Source organism: Ictalurus furcatus, chromosome 10 (assembly GCF_023375685.1).
Source record: "Ictalurus furcatus strain D&B chromosome 10, Billie_1.0, whole genome shotgun sequence".
In the NCBI taxonomy this organism is placed as follows: domain Eukaryota; kingdom Metazoa; phylum Chordata; class Actinopteri; order Siluriformes; family Ictaluridae; genus Ictalurus; species Ictalurus furcatus.
The window spans coordinates 5,730,156-5,750,066 of NC_071264.1; the positions used below are offsets into that span (position 1 = coordinate 5,730,156).

A 19,911-nucleotide genomic window follows, 5' to 3' on the forward strand; every position below is an offset into this window, starting at 1 on the left:
TGATGGATAAAATAAACAAAGGATAATTCAGAGAGTCAAATTAAATGTCACACCGACAATAAAATGTACAAAAATAAACTCTTGAAATGTTTTGATTTGAATGTTTTAATGTTAATATCATTAATGTTAACTTTTAATAAAATAAAGCAACATGTATAGAAATGACTGTTTAATATGTAGCCTACAATCGTTGTGGCGTGAGGAGGTCCTTGTGGATTGTTCGAAATATGCGAGGGGTCCAGAGCTCACAAAAGGTTGAGAACCACTGGGCTAGCGTATGAATTTTAGAAGGTAATATCGTCTCAAATGGAACACATTAGTTTTTTACTAACCTGAAAGTTCGCCCCGCCCCCATGCGATTAATCGACCAATCGAAAAAAATAATTGGCCAACTAATCGATTATGGAGATAATTGTTAGTTGCAGCCCTGATTCCTAGTAAAATTTGTTTGTTATTGATTTTCCTTTTTTGTTCCTTGAATCCGTTTGGAGCTCTGTATACAATCTGACTGTCATGGATGATTCAAATAGAGAATGTCACTCTGTATGTTTGTACTGGATTTTGTTGGTTTGTTTTGCACCATTTCCACCCAAAACTCTGCTCCAGTTATACTCTCTTGGAACCCGAACCACAGATGGTGAACTCCCGAGTGCTGTTACCCATCGCACCGCCCAGGAGCCCGTCTCTGTTTACACCTGTACGTTAATACACTGTGATTAACCTCTCCATTAGGAACTCGGTCAGCAGTGACCCCAAAAAAAAAAAAAAACCCAGAAAAATGTTATGAATTATTTCTTATTACATAAATGTTATTAAGAACAATAAAATATATCTTTGAATACATATAATTTTAATACATTATCATGCTATCATAGTTTTCCAACTGTGCTGAAAAGGTCTGGCAAAATATTATGGCAATCTGAAAATGATATTATTTGATATCTTCACGTCTGCACGTCGTACTTTCAGTGGGCTTCGTTTGCCACATGATACATAGACAATCACTGATCAAACTGAATTCATCATCACTGCGACAAGGCTGAACTTCCAACTGATACTGAAACCACTAACATAACATGCAGTAGTCCACCGGCAAGCGAGCACACGCCACAGGCTTTTCAATGCCAGAGAAAAATATAAGCAAAATATGCAGACAGGAAATGTCTTAAACAAACCCCTTTACTTATGAACACATTTTCAATACTAGAATCTATAACTATAACTATATGCCACTTGAGGCACTTCCCTGTGCTTTATTTTTAAGTGCTCAGAATAATGCATTCCTTTATTTAAAAGAGCAATAAAATTCAACTTTTTCAAGAAGACTTTTGCAGGGAAATGTAGACCATTATGACATGGAACTTACTGTTCAATAAAATGACTTCCAGTAATTTTACCAACAGGTTTCTATAGCCAGAAATGACAGCCTCTGAAATTTAAGTGTTTATAAAATGCATAAGTTGTGCATGAATTACAGTCAGGATCCTCCGAGCACACGAGCCTGTAAGCTCCACGTGTCAAAATAGCTACATTCCCCCATTACTGTACTACACTGAAAAGTGCTAAAAGCAGTAGTGGTAAGAACTACTACAAGCCAAGCATTTTTCAGTGCATCGTTTCTTTAAGCAAAAGAACTCGAGCTCTCTCCTTCAAGAGGAGAAAGTTGATCGATATAAACTCTATTAAATTGTTTATCTTAGAGTATTATTAACCCCAAGGCAATATATTCTAAGATAGTACCACATTAAAAGACATAAATAGATGAAATCCACTTGACATCATAGGCACAGACAAATGTGCTTAAAATCAAGTACCAACAGATAAAAGGCCACAATACAAAAAGAGCAACCTTGCAAACAGACTTTTGTTCGTAGTTGAAATCTGAGGATTTTGGTAAATAAAGTATCTAGGCGTAGATGTTCTTCGTTAGGTTTCGTTGCGTTTCCAGTCTAGAGAGAGACGGACAAAAATATTGTGCTCGTTGTATTGGCTGAAGCGACATTTTCTGGATATGTTTCTCATTGAACCATTCAGGTATTTCCCCTCACTAGTGAGCAAAGTCATCAAAACGAAAAGATGCACAAAATGAGAATGAGAGTCTGAGTGATGCATAGTGATACGTGTCCAACCTGCATCGTTTGTGCTCCTGGATGTTGTACCTTGTCACTCTTTGAACCGTCTTCCACCTTGCAGCTTTTTGTAGAAGTTCTCCTGGTGGCTCTGAGGGTTCTCCCGATCAATAAGCACAAGAGGGGTTTTGCAACGCAGACTGCGTCCCTCCATGTTTTGATCAAGCTTGGGGAGCTGGGGAGGTTGAGGGGGCTGAAGAGGCTTATGGGAATCTACGTCAGCCTCACCGGTCGAAGAGCACGGCGAGCTGTTCTTGACCTGACGATATCCTCTAGACCCTTCGCGGTTCAAGTCGTTGAGTTCATATGACTCGGTCATGTTCCCATTGGAAGTTCCCCTCCACTCCCAGGGATTGGCAGGGTTGGAGACCATGTGGACTACAGGGTGGTGGATGGCATGGGCATCCACTGTGATGATCCCAGAGCTGCTGTCGCGCTCAGATGGTGGGCGATAGGGGGGTGACTCAGTGCCTGTGATAGAGGAGGTGGCAGAGGAGGATGACGTCTCAGAGGATTTGGGTGTGCTGGTCAGCAGACCCTGCTGCTTGGACATGGCGATGACTTGCATGATGCGAGGTTGGTTCGTTGCCCTGAGCGCACCTGGAATATTGGCCCCACTCTTCTCTGTGATGGACAGCCATTTAGCACGGGTGCTCGCACTCTTCGGAGACACTGGAGGAGGGACTGGCGGCTTGGGGGGCATCACTACCCTTACTCCAGTTGGTGCATTAGCCGGCTTGGCAGGATGTGGTACGGTGGCACTGTATAATGTGGATGGCGCACTCTCTTCCTCAGTGGTGTCCTCACCTAGGTCTGAGTCCTCTTTACTGCCGTCTTCGCTCTGTAGGCTTGCACTGCGCATCTCCAAGGACTTCTGCTTCCATTCAGAGACTAGCTGGTGTGAGCGCATTGGGTCCACAGGCACAGGCACCGTTACCAGCCGCCTTGCAGGCTCCTCAGGGCCTGCAGCTGTAGCTCGTGGTAAAGTGTTGCTGAATGTCACCATAGTCTCCTTACCCATAGGGCTGCGGGGTGCAAGGAGCTCTACATCTACACTGGCCCGTTTCAGGCTGCCCAATGATGCCTTCTCCCGCTGGATGGGGCGGTTCAAGCCGTCCAAGGAAGACGGTGACGTGATCTCTTCGTTACTCTCAGAGGCATGGCCTTTATTGTAAACCGAGTCGTGGCCTCTCTGGGCAAGAGCTCGCAGGGCATCCTTCGGAGGGGGTGGAGCAGGAACAGGAATGACTTCCTGCGCTGGTTTGAAGTTAGAAACAGCATAGAACGCCTGGGACAAACCAGAGAAGGCTTATGTGAACCACTTACTGATTATATATACGCACAATAGATCCATTTTTTGTAATTAACCGACTGCACATTCTTGATTGACTGCGTTTTTCATTGATCTAAAATATTCTAACATAACAGTGTATACAGTTGGAATAATATTGACCGGCCGGTCTCAAATTTTGGTTTTGCAGACTTGATAAAGGCATTAAAATAAAAATGTCCATGGAAAACACTCAAATATCTCGGTAGATATGAAGGGACCCTGATTCTCACCGACGAGAATATTTTTTACATCGTGCAATCTATTTCTGAACCGAGGGAAGAGATCAAGGCAAGGCATGACTGACATGAAAGACCCCTGAGGACTCTCGCCAATCTTAGATATGCCTTGGAAGATGGAGATATGCGCTGCACTAAGATAGGAAGCATAGCCTCACCAGGTACACAGCGATGCCAGCGCCAATGCAAAAGCCCACGTAGACGTCAATGGGGTGGCTGCGATACTGTGTGATCTGAGTAAGACCTGTCAGGGCAGCTGCGATGGCGAAGGCGAACACCAGCACAGGTTTCAGCAGCTTGGTGCTGTCTGAGATAGTGGAGTTGAAGTACATCTAGAGGAACAGACAGCACAGCAGATGGTCCATACCCACTTGCACAAATTCCTATCCACCAGCCTGGTAATTTGTGATATTTATACAGTGGCAGGCTGGTGGCTGAAAATGGGATGTGACTGGTATATTTCTACACAATCTGCCAGATACCTTGCAAGATGATGCAATAAGTAAGTAATAAAATAAATAATACTTCCCTTATTTGAATACATGCAATAGAAAAGCTGAGCAAAGTGTGTGTAAATATATTTGCTTCTTTGAGCTTGTTCCTATTCATTTTTTTAAAAAAAACCCCACTACAGTTTTAATCTTTGCTAACACGGTTTATCTTGCCACATCAAGAGAGGGATTAACTAGGATTTGCTTAGTGGTACATATTGTTTGCTTTGCTCTTGTCACCCAACAGACACACATCCACACCAAGAGGGAGAGACTTACTGAAATATAAACAGCAGCAAAGGAAGAAAGAGTTGCATGCTGGGAAGGAAAGGTTTTCCTGCCACAAAGGAAAGCAAATGTCTAGAGTAAGGCAAAACCATGGAAAGCACTTGGGGTAAGGAAAAAGAGATAAATACACAAAGTGCAAAAATAAAACTAATTCAAAATCCCCTTCGACTGGAGGCTTTTTTTTATCAGTAGTAGTTCATTATTATATTTGATCCTCTGACACATGGGATTGTGGGATTACCTGGCAGAGAGAATGGCATGCTGGTCATGGCCAGAGCAGATGTCTTTAGTGATGTAGGGATTTTTGTCACAGGAGACTCCAGGGAAGGTGTAATTGGGCTTGCATACAGTCAGAAAGAAGGGTGTGTGGTAGCCAGTGGCAATTTGGATGACGTCAGTGACCAGTGCCGTGGCACAAAGACCAAACACGTGAACACCTGCAAAAGCCAGAATGAAGAATAGAACACTTCTGAGACAAATTCGAAATCTTACGCACTTTTTCGCCTCGTTCTAATTAGCATACAATAATATGTACGCAGGGGTGCAAAGTAATGAACTGCATGTACTCTAGTTACAGTACTTGGTGCATTGTAAGGGTCTTTTTTAAAAATTTTTTTTTACGTCTACATGTCTCAAAAATGGCTGAGACAGTGCAGACAGATGCGCATTCTTATCCCATTTATCTCTTAAATTGGGAAACTTCTAGTTATAATGATCTACAAATTATGCCTGCCAAAACCCTTGGAGATATTATAGAAGAATTTCTTTGATCAAACTATGATTTAAATATGTTTATCATGTCATCCATCAGGTCCAATCAGAAGTTAAAATAATCCGAGTGATAAGAAACGTTTTACTCCATCAAAGGCTTGAAATTGACTTTGAAATTGATTTCAACCGTGAAGAGAGTGACTTAAAGCTAAACCGGCATTTAAACATATTAAACACATGATTATGTTGTGATAATATATGGAATGTTTTAATCATGTATAATCAATGTATAAGATATAAGAGAGTATTGATGAATATTAATCAAAGAAACCGGGACGAGCTGATGTAACTCCAGCTTGTAAAGGAATCGCTGAGTAAACATTCCTCATTCGCAGTTTGTATCGTTTTCTTCCTAGCTTGTAAACTTGTTATCTGTCATTCCTTAGCATGTATCTACTATTATCGCCAAGCTTTACGAGTGGGAAGTTAGAAAAATACAGGATATGCACGGACTGATAAGGCCACCTGTCTCGGGGAGGATGCACCAATGACTCAAGAGCATGTCTGGGAGTTACTTTGCAAAAAGACCTCCTTCGTACTCTTATCAAAACAGATAGATAGATTTAAAATAGGGCTATAAAATATTTGCAAACCGACGTGGCTTTTGTAATAAAAGTCTCATTTCTATTTGCCATCGATTCCTCGAGACACAGAAGATTTTATTTTTGCTGAAGAAGATTCCACGACAACATCGGCATTTCATAGCTCAATATCCAACCTGCGGAAACAAGTACAGGTAAGCCATTAGCTAGCTGAGGGAGCTAAACTACTTAGCTAGCTAGCTAACATCTTTGGAGGTTATTGTATGAAAGCTCTTTATTAACCATAAGATGTCACTTCAATGTTCTGTAGTGATTGCATGTTGTGTTATATATATATTGAAGTGCTGCTACAGCCTACAGCTAATCCTCAGGTGTGTAAGAGGCATCTTTGCTAGCTAGCAAGAAACCTGTATGAATTAACATGAGCTAGCTAGCTAGCTAGCTATTTAAACCTAGCAAGCATCTGAGCTCTAAACAATATTTTGCTAAGATAGCTAGCTAGCCATTTTTGGATTCATTTCAGTTGTAAAAAACTAAACCGCAAAGGGTTTTAGGATATAAAGTACATTATGAACGAGATAAGGAAGTACTTTTTCAGAAGACCTACGCCTGTACGGTCATTACTGAAGGAGTTCTTCACCAGACAACTGATTGACTTATCTATTAGTCATTCTTTTAGCGTATGAGAACTTTGGTCACTTACCAACAAAACGCACAGTTCGGCGGAGGAAGGAGTTGAAATTGCATCCACCAGCATTGATGCTTCCCTCATTCCCAGGCCCTATCTTGAGTCTGGACTGCATGCAATATACAATACCCTCTCCAATCATAATCTAGACAGACAGAACACAACGTCAGACAATCCCTCAGACGGAATGCTTTCATTTATAGCTTAACAATATTTTCATTATAACATAGAAGATAACTGACTGACAATAAAGAGAGCAAACCAAGACAGTGTGGTATCCACAGAAGTCCAGAAAGGCCATGCACTCTTTTTTCTCACAATAACAAAAAGTTGTTGTTTTCTCGAAAACTTATTATTGGTCATATATCCTGTACATCTGGGAGCCTATTAACAGAAAATGGCTGGTACAGTGGTAGAGTTACAGCCTTATAGCCCCAGGGTTGTGGATTTGATCCTCAGGTGACTATATGGTGTTCGACTATATTTTCCACAAATTTCCTCTTTGGGATCAATAACGTACATCTATCTATCTGTATAACCATGGAGGCATCCCGGTCCCTCAAACTGACTGGCAATGAAACTGATCACCCATTCAGAATCACCATAGTGTTCACTATTGTATGGTCTAACACTGATAAACATAGGCCTGGATAAATAATATACTGAATTTTGACAGAAAAATAAGAAGTTTTTGTTATCTCAAAAAAAAAGACAACATTTGTTATCTAGAGATCACAAGAAAAATAAGTCGCGATCTCGAAAATACAACTTTTGGTAGAAAGAAAGAGAAAAGAAGAAGAAGAAGAAGAAGAAGAAGAAATAACGCATGGCCTTTCTGGACTCCAATAGGTATCTAAACATGCTTTCCAAACACTGAATAAGAATTTGAATAATATATTACATAATAAAATATAATAAAATATTTGAATAAGGAAAAAAAAAGCAGACTCACTGTAGATCTTTCTCACACCTAAAAAGCAGGTTTAAGTTTCAACACAATGTTTTGAAGCACTTTTCAGGATTTTTCCCGCTCATATGACACTGATCAACTGAATCGAATACACAAAATAACCTATTTATTTTCTCCCTCTTTCCCTCTTTGGGTTCTATGTAGAAACCTACGACGGAATATTTCTTGATCAGAACCCCCTTTAGGAATCTAACAACACTTAACGATCCGAAGAACCATCACGGAACGTCTGGTTACTGAAAATTTGCTGAAAACAACTTGTCATAAGAACAAGTGTCAATCAGGACATTTTAAAAAGCCGAAATCAATGCCAGTAAACATGCGATGTTTTGCCACTTGTCCAAAGAGGAACATTAAGAACTAATAAATGGTGGAAGATCTAGACTTCAAGATGCTGCTCATACTGCAAAAGTTACTCTCGGTCATTTTAATGGTATTTATAACAGTCGAGTGCACTCACAGAAGCAGCAGGGCCAGCGAAGGCGAGACTCAGCAGCATAAGCAGGGGGATAAGTTCCTCTCCGCTCTCCACGTAGGGCATGCTGAGTGAGCGATCGTGGCAGCGAAAACCCACCTGCGCTGGCTGCAGCACATCCGTCAACTCCAGGAAGTACAGCGAGACCATAGAGGAAGCCACGATGGGCAGCTGCGAGTCACATGACCGTGGAATTACTAATCCACTACCAAGCAAGAAACTATTACGCTGTGTTAAAGCCAAAGCCGCATCAGTGTCTATGATGCTCTAGACGCATTGTTTCCCAATGCACGGCTTTGTCATGTAGTGCCTACTGAAAAACCGAACCAAACCACTGTGCACTACAATTACTGGCATCCCTCATGAAAATGAGCAAAAATGGAAATGATTATGAAACGAATAGCTCGTGCGTAAATAACAAACAGGGGTTCTGTGTAGTTGTGTCATGGAATGCCGTTTTTTTTTTTTCCCCCTACAAAAATGATCAGCAATCTTAAAATCAATATTTGGGGACGCTTCCACGGGTGAGTTGAACAGGACTGAGCGTCTTCCTGTGATATCTATACGTTTAGAGACATCAAGATTGTGGGCACAACTCCATGCAGAACACTTCAAGCTTTTTATATTTTATAAAGAATCCTTATATGATTTGGCTTGTGTACGTGGACGTAAGAATATAACCGTCTTTGAATTCAGACCACGGGTTTTCAGTAACGTTCCAATCCAAAGACTGAGTTGGGAAAATATTTATTTGTGTTCCCGTAACCATTTCTGTGCTGACTCGGACGTACTAGGATCATCATCTTGTTGAAAAGGATCTATGGCCAACTCTGAGGCAGAGGCAATCAGTTTTGGTCTAAAATACCCCAGTACTTCGCAGAATTCACAATGCCATCCTTTTTCAAAACAAACACGATCAAAGCGAATATTCAAGTGTTCTTTTTATCATTTTTTAATGATTTAGTAATTTTTTCTTTTAAAACTATTTTGGTCCTGATTTTGTGTACTTTATCCCAGATGGCGCAGCAACAACCACCTGCCTCTTTTGTACTGAAAGCTCTTTGATATTTCTGAAACCTGAGCGCAATTTAAAAGTAATATAGACTTTATTTTTCAAGAATGAGATCTATGCATTCATTTGATGTATTCCTTAGAAGTTTCAAAAATTTTGCCACATATATATATTTTTTTTGGGGGGGGGGGGGGGGGGGGGGATTATTATTTAGAAAACTAGGTTCATACGAGAACGTAACGTTCAGTCTGTTTTGCTTTTATCCAAAGTGACCTTCAAATGAGGAAATACAAGCAAAGATTATATGATCTTTGGTGCTTATTTTCATGAAAAGGTGCCAATAATTATGGACATGACTGTATGGTTAAACAGCACACACCAGTGATATTCGATAGCAGCGCTCACCTCTACAAAATAGAAGCAGGGTAATAACGTTAAGCTGTCTTTGGGGGGTTTCTTCTTGGTGGTTTCTCGTGCAGGCATCATTATGGATTCTCTCAAACGTTGACCTGAAGAAAAAGAATGATTTGAGGGTTCATATTCATCAAGCTGGTTCCCATGACAGTCATCTTACAGAGACTCGCAGCAAACGAAATCCTTCAAACGAATTCAGTTCTTCTCCACTTCAAAAGGCGACCCGGTGCGGTAATAATCTCTTACAAACAGAACAGATTGTTTCCAACCTAAATAATCCTCCTCCCTGTAATGTGAAAATATGATGCGAATGGAAGCAGTAGATCTGTCCTTTGTGCAATCACGGAACAGAGATAAATTCATTCTCTGCCACAGATTCTTTAAATTACGGTGAGAAGCGAATCTGTCCGCGTGTTTGTGCTGTGAAGCGCATTCTTGGTGTCGACTCTGCTAATCTGCTAATTGTCGAGTCTAAATTAGGTTGAATTGAGTAAGTTGGGAGGAAGGAAAACGCCAAAATGTGCATGGATGGTACACTAAGTCCAGGACTGAGGACCAGTGATGCCCAAATGAGACCATCAATCAATATTCTTTTTTTAGATTGCGGTTCACATGATAATGTGATAATCATATAGCTATAAAAAAAAAAAAAAGCTTCTGGGTGTTTAGTTTGCAGCCTGGATATAAATGAACGTCTTCTGTGCTTCCATTATGTAGCTCGTTACAGCTTTTCCAAAAAGACACACTGCACATCCCAATTTAGATCACACATGTATCTTAAGCCACTGTTTCTATAGAAATGAGAAATGGGTAAGGGCTAAGGCTTTCCCTGCTTCATCTCTAAAGACATGTACTGAATTAGCATAGTACAAAAAGCAGTAGTACACTGTAAAACTCCATCCATCCATCCATCCATCCATCTTCTATACCGCTTTTCCTTTTCAGGGTCACGGGGGAACCTGGAGTCTATCCCAGGGAGCATCGGGTACACGGCAGGGTACACCCTGGACAGGGTGCCAATCCATCGCAGTTGAGGAAACTAATTACCTCAGAATTTTTAAGTTGATAAATCAATTTCTTTAAGCCAAACACACTTAACTAGAACAAGTCTGAGTTAATTTTTTGTTATATTTAAGTGTATTTGGCTTAAAACTTAAAAATTCTGAGGTAATTAGTTAAAAATTAGGTCATTTTTTTGAGTTAAATGAACTGTCCGGTTTTACAGTGTAGTAATAAAAGTAACAAATATATATAAATATATGACAAGCCAAATAAATATACAGACAGTATATAGATTTCTAATGCACATATTATAGTTAGAATTCATAGTGAAACTAATTTTACCTTTCCGACATTTTCTAAACTGGTATATCTAGCCCCTCGCATTGTTTTTCCTCTTTCCAATAAATTCCTGGAGTGTTGCGTTTTACATTTATAGTCAAGTCTATAAATCACTACATCATTCCATTAGTATACACATAGTGGAAAGAACTGCCGTGTCCCCATTACCATGGCACACACAACACTAACGAAGCACAAAAAAAAGGACTATGTTGCTCTGAAAAACACAATAGTGTAAGCTGAACAATACAATAATTACACAGGACATTACAAAACAACAACTGCACTGGACAGGCACGACCGAGTACACACTGAATATCATGTATGCAGGAGCGTTGTGTGGATGAGCTAGGTGATACGATTCCAAATGAAAAGTCTTGTCCTAAATAGCAGCACATCTGTCTATGTAAAAACTTCAGAATACAGGCAGAATAGCAGCATTTATACCATGGTAAGGTTGAATTCACGAATCTGATTGGTCAGAAGGTGTGCGTTACTTTTTGTATAAACGACATGACTCGGACAGTGGTTCCAGCTGTAACATTAACGCCAGGTTTATATTTATTTCATATTAATGTGCTCATTTTAATACATGATTGTTTCTATAGTAACAGCTCATACACAGGAACTAATAAGAAATATATATATAATTTATTTTTTTTTTAACAACAAAAATTGTTGATGTGGTGAAATTTTTTTTCTCAGGAGATATTTATTTAAGGTTTTTGAAGGAGTCCAGGTGTCCGCAGTTTGTAGCAGTTACGCGGGAAAGTCTTCAGGACAGAGGAGTTTACGCTTAAAATGACAAGCTGTGTTTTTAATAGCGGGAGAGAGAGAGAGAGAGTGAGAGAGCGTGCTACGGGTGCTATAATGTCAGTGAGAACAGCAATTAACATGTCAATTATCATTGAATCTTATTATACAACACTTAGTTCTGGTCCATTAATTTGATTGGACGAGTGGTGTTCCAAGAGTGGCTATATTTCTTATAACCTGACTGGGACGTTTCACTGTGCGCATCACTCCGCTCGTCTGCGTTCGCCGTGTAAAGTTCCACTTCCTAGTGCGGAACCGTTCCTATAGGGAGCTAGCCGACAGTCTATAATGTGAGTGTAGCTTCTTCGGGATCTATTTCCACCAGCAAAAACATAAACAGAACGTTTGTCTGGCCGCAACGTGTCCAAAATGTCGCTTACGCTATATTCATTTCTTGTTTATAGAATTCGCAATCGTGCGGTTATACCGATATCGACACAGCTGCGATTACCTACAGAACTCACCCTGTAGCCTCATGCCTATGGCTCAAGCAATATAATAATAATGAGTCTTTATTGGTCACATATACACAGTGAAATTGTTTTCTTCGCATACCCCAGCATGTTAGGAAGTTGGGGTCAGCCATGATACAGGGGCCCTGGAGCAGAGAGGGTTAAGGGCCTTGCTCAAGGGCCCAAAAGTGGCAGCTTGGCAGTGCTGGGGTTTGAACCCCCGACCTTCCGATCAGTAACCCAGAGCCTTAACCACCAAGTACATTGTAATCATTGGCAAATCATTGTGGAATATGTGGAATAACACACCTCAGACTGTGAAGATATATGAAAATAATCCACTTCATGTACAAGGCATGTATTATCTTTGTATAACAGCACAGTCGTTGTGTGTTGTGCGTTCCAGAATGGTGTTTCTCAATCAGGGGACCGCGGACCCCTTGTAGTCCATGACATAATTACAGGAGCTCCTTATTATCCCTATCCTTAACAATCGATGGATTAAAATATATATATATATATATATATATATATATATATATATATATTTTCTTATCCTATATGCTTAGTCATGTGCATTCACAACTCACTCACTCTCGCAGCTTAGCTTGTTCATTCTGGAATGATCTACAGTATGCTCACCATATCATTAGTATTACAAGCGTTGTTTGTATTATATCCAATAGCCTATTGATGGGGTTAAAATAAACAAACGATGATTCAGGGTGATAATCAAATGAAGTGCAATGTTAGCAATACAATGTGCGAATATTTTACTCAGGCTTAACACTGATGGGTGTGTAATGAAACGTCTGTTCCGATGTGTGATATCTAATGTTAATGTACAGAAATGTCACTGCTCGTGTTAAAGCAATGGGACTAGTAGTAGTGTGGGTGGGAAATGTTTTATGGAAATGTTTAAATCAGTTCATTTGGATGTTGGAGGGCAGCAGGGTGTTGAATCTGTGTAGGGAATGAAGCTGATACAGAATCGAGCAGCATTCACTGCTGTGGGTGTTGCTGTGAAAAAGGGCTGGGAAAAGTCATGCACAATGATGGAGACCTTGCAGATGCTGTGTTTATGCAGTCTACTTTTGTGTCATGTATTCCTGCACAGTCAGACAGGATGTTCTTTATGGTCCACTCTAATACGTACATCATTCCTTTTAAGAAATTATTATATTTCATATATATATATATATATATATATATATATATATATATATATATATATATACACACACACACACACACAATAATTCTGCACAAAGTCTACATCGCATTAAACAATGACGATGAACGGAACTAATTTTATATGTAGGAATGTGCAATCATTGTTAATCTCACCATTGTATATGTTCCCTTACTTGCTGTAGTCATTGCGGGTGTAAAAAGCAATCTAGCGCAGCATTATTTTATCCTCCTCTAGTTGGTATTGTCAGCCGAGACTAACCCATGTTTCTAATGTAAATATTGCTACTGGATCCATCACCCTGACTGTGATCATCAAAACATCGTATTCCTCTAAGAATGTCTGGGTTAACATTGAAAAGCAAGCGTTGCAATTTCTTTCCACTTATCATAATAACTACAATTACAGCACAGATGAGAGATCAAAGTTGGGTACGAAAGTGTCTTTTTACCGTTATCCTTTCGCACTCGACGCGAGAAAATACCAGATCCTAGCTCTTTTTCCATCCTAGATAAATACAGAAATACAGAAATGGACTTGTCTCATGCCGACTAAATCATTTACGTTACTTTTTTTCTTACTACTTAAGTCCATTGAGTAACTGGGACATTTATTCTTTTTTTTATATTGTGGTTAATGTGATCATAATCAGCTCGATCCAATTGTTATAGCTGTTTATACCACAGCTACGAATTCTCAAATCTGATTGGTCAGAAGGTGTTGATAGATTTTCTATAACGGCATGGCTCTCACAATGGGTGTAGACTATGATATGGTTTCTGGAAAGTGAAAAAAGTTTCCATTTTTGGAAGGAGTCTCCAGTTTCAGGAAGAATTCGCCCAGTCCATTGCACGGCACCACATTTACACCAAGGGGCAATTTAGCATCCACCTACTGGCATGTTTTTGGACAGCAGGAGGAAACCCAACCAGACAAAGGGAGAACATGTGAAACTCCACACAGATTGGAATGTGAGGATCAGGTGATCCTGGAGCTGTGAGACAGCAATGCTACCCATTACACCACCGTGCCTCCGTTTTCCTTATGCAAGATGTAAAAAATGCGGAAAGTTACACAGAGTTTCCAGACAAACAAGCTGTTTTGCTCAAAAGTCCTTGTGCACACAAAGTGCATTTGAAGCTTTAGGACGTGAAGCCAGTGGATATTTGAATTGCTTGATGTTGTAATTGCTATAATCATCAAGCATTATGAATACCAATTGATTGCACCTCTTAGAGCTTCAGAAGCATTTTCCTTGCACAGCTGATGAAGGACTTTTGTCCGGTTTCTGTGGAAACTACATTGCAGTTAATCCCCGGATTTTTCTTCATACAATCATGTAATTGCCTAAGCTTCTGGACTGTACAATCTGCAACCTGTAAATTCATTTTCATCATCTACAAAAAGACTAATATCTGAATAGGCTAGATATCGTTGATTTTAAGGGGGTAACACAGGAATTCCAGAGTTGTGTTTATGTTTAGACCATCCTGAGATCCTGAGTAGGAAGTTGAGAGGGTGTTTTCTTTGGGGGTATTTTCTGGTCTGAGGTCAGGAATGATAAGTTATGACCTTCAGTCTAATGCAGCATAAACATGGAGATAACTGTCACGGAATGAGACTATAAACGGAAGCAAGCGCAGATCAAAGTCTTTATTCTCAAACTGAAGTCCATCAACATGAAACGCGGTCTAGACTGGAAGAGATATCGAGGTTTAAACGTGAAACTAGATTCGAGGCAAGGAACAAGAACAGGACATGAAAACACAACGGCTTAGCATACTTAACGTATTCACCAGTACATTCAATCGTTCGGTTAATACTGCGCGAAGTGCACAGCAACACGAAGGCTTTAAATAACAAACATAATCACGCTTGAACTTAGACAGCTGGGACCAATAACGACACACCCTCGAACATCAACCAATGCCTGAACAGGAAGAGAACAAAACCAAAACAAAGGCACGTGTCCATAAGAAACAGTTCTCATTCTGTAATCTCATGCATGCGTGTGCTCTGCAGCTGTCTGTGCACGCCGCAGCGCCATCTACCAGCGAGATCATGTCAATAACTGAAAATATTAAATGTTACTGATATCTTAAATCAAACTGGAGACATGCTGGATTCACTACCGTGGTAATGTGGATATACCATGAACCCGCATTACATTATTCAAATTCTCAAAGTTAATAGACTCCCAATACCGCCCCCCCCCTCCCCCTCTTGCCACAATCACCACCACCACCACCGAATAATTAACTGTAGGCCACAAATTAAGTGTGAAGTTCCCACTACATTTAAAGCCATGGGCTCAAGTTAAACGATTTATGGCCTGTGCAATCTCATAACATAATAATTAGTGGTACCGGAGACATCAAAATTAAACATCAACTGCTGTTTAGACCATCCATCCATCTTCTACCGCTTACTCCTTCTTCAGGGTCGCGGGGGAACCTGGAGACTATCCCAGGGAGCATTGGGCACGAGCCGGGGTACACCCTGGACAGGGTGCCAGTCCATCACAGGGCACAATCACATACACACTCACACATACACTATGGACACTTTAGACACGCCAATCAGCCTACCATGCATGTCTTTGGACTGGGGGAGGAAACTGGAGTACCTGGAGGAAACCCCCACAGCACGGGGTGAACATGCAAACTCCGTGCACACACAGGGCCCCGGCGAGAATCAAACCCCGGACCCTGGAGGTGTGAGGCGAACGTGCTAACCACTAAGCCACCGTGCGCCCCGCTGTTTAAACCCTGTATGTAAAAAAAAAAATGAGTTCTGTATCTTGTCAAATCGCTTCAACTGGTGCCTCAATACAAATGACATATATAGTGAAGGTAAATAGAAATGTTTGAGTTTTAAACAGTTAGGTTTTAGATCGGTTATTAGAAATTGAATTGAACTGATTCCTACTGAGAACAAAATAACTTAAAACAAATCAATTTTATTAAACACTTTTATATTTTGTTCCTGTGATATAATCATCTGTTTGTCCACCCCCCAAAAAAATCGGATTGGTACACAGCAATCAGATCTAGTTTCAGTCTACACTTGTTTATTATCTTTACTAATTCCAAAGATGAAATATTTCCATGATGTTGGAGTCAGGTTTTCTTTTATTAACCACGCAGAAGTTCTCAAATAGAGTGGGATCAACTGTTCTCTACATGCCTTGATGGAAAGCCACGGGGCTTGTTTTCGATCTACGTGTATATTGCACTCTTCACTTCATCATTTCTGCTGTGTTAATCTCATTTCCCCCTCACATCAACAGAGCTAAGATCAAACGTGCTACCCACTATAAACCATAGTACCCCCCTCTCTCCTGGATCTATATTTCAAATGTTTTCATTTATCCACCAGTGTCCTCTGTTCTTTTCATTTTCGCTCTATGTTTCTTTCTCTCGTTTTCAGTTCTGGTCTAGTATGGCTTGGTCATTTTGGTCAGTCTTTGATTTGCATGAGCGCAGCATATTCTGTTCGGTTTTCCTCTTACCCTCGTTCTTCATCACCATCTTCTCCTGCTGATGTCGAACGTAACCGTTTCATTACGATTTAAAATCTTTCCTCGCGTTTCCTGGAATCTTCTAGCTTTAGCGTCGGACCTCCTGCTGAAATGTTACCCACAACTGCAGCACTAATGCGGATTTTAAAAAATAAATAAATCATATTTGATTCAAATTCCTTGAGTGTCGGGAGCTCAATGCCCAGCTATCACCCAGTGAAAGTCCCCATGTACCCAACTTTCACGTCAATCCTCGTGCATTTCAGCTGGACCAAACCGAGGACTTGTTTTTCATGAAGACAAGCTGTCTTTATCTTAAAAAAAACACACGTTCCTTCCAGCCTGTGAAGCAGTCCTGAGAGCTCTCCAAGTCAGTCTGAGTGTGTATGACGGTGTTAGGCATCGGACTCCTCGTTAAACAGACTGATCTCTGTGGTCACTCAAGGGCTTCCAATACAGAGCAATTTAACTGTATGCCTACACGGGGATTGCACTCTTCAACCGAGGCTTAAAACAAGTGTGCAAATGCCGTCTTCCAAATCAGTGATCTTTCTCCAGAAAGATCCGGCACATGTAAGCATTTGACGTTTATTCATAAACAGGTAAATAATGCTGAGTTATATATACATTATACATATACATATACATATATATATACACGACTCATCTAACACGCTCATACTCTATAATACACATGACTCCTTGGGAGTAGATAGACAAGCAGACAAGATTTGACAGTGGAGGAATATGAAGCCCTGAACATGATCGCAAGATTTGATCAGATCCAGTGCAAGAAGAGATGATGAGGAAATCTGCATTCCACTGCATGGACACTTTGATGTGCAGTTGATCAATAACACACTGACTGGTGGCACTTTATAATGATGACACACACCTTACAGAGCTGGGTGTACACTGCAATGTGCACTAATGGCACCACTAAGGAGTAATGAACGCTTGTGAGCATTGGTTCATGAAAAATAAGCATGCTTTCAAGCCAGAGATGTTGAAACTAGAATTGTATCACTGCGACAACACTGTAATAAGGAACACAGGCAAGAATACATTATTACTCACCAGATAAACCCAAAGCTCCTCGGTGGTGCTGGTACTGGTGCTGGTGCTGGTACTGGTGGTGTATTTCCCCCACTAATTCTTTACATCAAGAGGCTGTTCCTGCTACAGTGGGTTGTAATGTATTCGTCTTTCTGCTCACGTTTCCACACGCACATGCAGTGCAACACTGCGGGTTCTAGAGCCGACGGAAATGATATTATTATTATTATTATTATTATTATTATTATTATTATTATTACTCTTAATAGCTGTAGTTAGTTCCCCATCATGAAAGTCTAACACTCTTAACAGTGTTTCCCCAAACGTATAAGCACCGGAAATACGTGTGTGTCATATGGACGGAGCAATGAAGCGTGTGTGGTGTGATTAAAAAAAAAAAAAAAAAAAAAGGAAAAAAAAGAAAAGGGGGAAAGAAAGAAACGAAAAAACGCACAGCCTCCATCCCTCCATCCCTCCCTCCCTCTACAGAAGCACTCACGACGCCGAATTGACATGTTCAGTGCTGGATTAACTCTTACACTGTTCATTCATTTGGATTCATTTAGACTTGGTTATTAGGGTTTATTAGGGTACATAATGTACGCGCGGATCATTCTGCTGTCTATCTAAAATGGAGGTTAAATAAAAACAAAACAAATTATAATGATAATAAAAACTCAGAAGGCTGCGGGTCGCAGCGCGCATTGATACAAAGAGTTAAAAGTCAAGCGCGGAGGAAGGAGGAGCCTCATCACTACTCAACACTGCTCAACACTCCATCACTGCTCATCACTGCTCATCACTCTTCAACACTGCTCATCACTGCTCATCACTGCTAAACACTGCTCATCACTGCTCATCACTCTTCAACACTGCTCAACACTGCTCATCACTGCTAAACACTGCTCATCACTGCTCATCACTGCTCATCACTCTTCAACACTACTCAACACTGCTCATCACTGCTAAACACTGCTCATCACTGCTCATCACTCTTCAACACTGCTCAACACTGCTCATCACTACTCAACACTCTTCAACACTACTCAACACTGCTCATCACTCTTCAACACTGCTCATCACTGCTAAACACTGCTCATCACTGCTAAACACTGCTCATCACTGCTCATCACTGCTAAACACTGCTCATCACTGCTCATCACTGCTCATCACTGCTCAACACTGCTCATCACTGCTCATCACTCTTCAACACTGCTCATCACTCTTCAACACTGCTCAACACTGCTCATCACTGCTCATCACTCTTCAACACTGCTCATCACTCTTCAACACTGCTCATCACTCTTCAACACTACTCAACACTGCTCATCACTGCTAAACACTGCTCAACACTCCATCACTGCTCATCACTGCTCATCACTCTTCAACACTGCTCATCACTGCTCATCACTCTTCAACACTACTCAACACTACTCAACACTGCTCATCACTGCTAAACACTGCTCATCACTGCTCATCACTCTTCAACACTACTCAACACTGCTCATCACTCTTCAACACTGCTCATCACTGCTCATCACTCTTCAACACTGCTCATCACTGCTCATCACTGCTAAACACTGCTCATCACTGCTCATCACTGCTCATCACTGCTCAACACTGCTCATCACTGCTCATCACTCTTCAACACTGCTCATCACTCTTCAACACTGCTCAACACTGCTCATCACTGCTCATCACTCTTCAACACTGCTCATCACTCTTCAACACTGCTCATCACTCTTCAACACTACTCAACACTGCTCATCACTGCTAAACACTGCTCAACACTCCATCACTGCTCATCACTGCTCATCACTCTTCAACACTGCTCATCACTGCTCATCACTCTTCAACACTACTCAACACTACTCAACACTGCTCATCACTGCTAAACACTGCTCATCACTGCTCATCACTCTTCAACACTACTCAACACTGCTCATCACTCTTCAACACTGCTCATCACTGCTCATCACTCTTCAACACTACTCAACACTGCTCATCACTCTTCAACACTGCTCATCACTGCTCATCACTCTTCAACACTACTCAACACTGCTCATCACTCTTCAACACTGCTCATCACTGCTCATCACTGCTAAACACTGCTCATCACTGCTCATCACTCTTCAACACTGCTCAACACTGCTCATCACTCTTCAACACTGCTCATCACTGCTCA

At 40.8% G+C, this 19,911-nt stretch overlaps 1 protein-coding gene across 3 annotated transcripts; it reads right to left on the minus strand.

Annotated features, from left to right (window-relative positions):
- On the minus strand, nt 1–18,606 carry plppr3b (phospholipid phosphatase related 3b). 3 transcript variants are annotated; one of them, XM_053635418.1, is made up of 8 exons: nt 17,748–18,606; nt 9,341–9,444; nt 7,909–8,094; nt 6,494–6,623; nt 4,719–4,914; nt 4,469–4,526; nt 3,857–4,030; nt 1–3,417 (listed from the first exon to the last, which is right to left on the minus strand). In XM_053635418.1, exons 2-8 carry the CDS (start codon nt 9,419–9,421, stop codon nt 2,164–2,166), a joined length of 2,079 nt encoding a protein of 692 aa, XP_053491393.1. In that variant the 5' UTR covers nt 9,422–9,444; nt 17,748–18,606; the 3' UTR covers nt 1–2,163. The 3 variants fall into 3 exon arrangements, with proteins under 3 accessions (XP_053491393.1, XP_053491391.1, XP_053491394.1); XM_053635416.1 differs by lacking the exon at nt 17,748–18,606 and adding an exon at nt 16,662–16,893; XM_053635419.1 differs by lacking the exon at nt 17,748–18,606 and adding an exon at nt 11,684–12,339.
- Nucleotides 18,607–19,911: the final 1,305 nt, after the last annotated feature.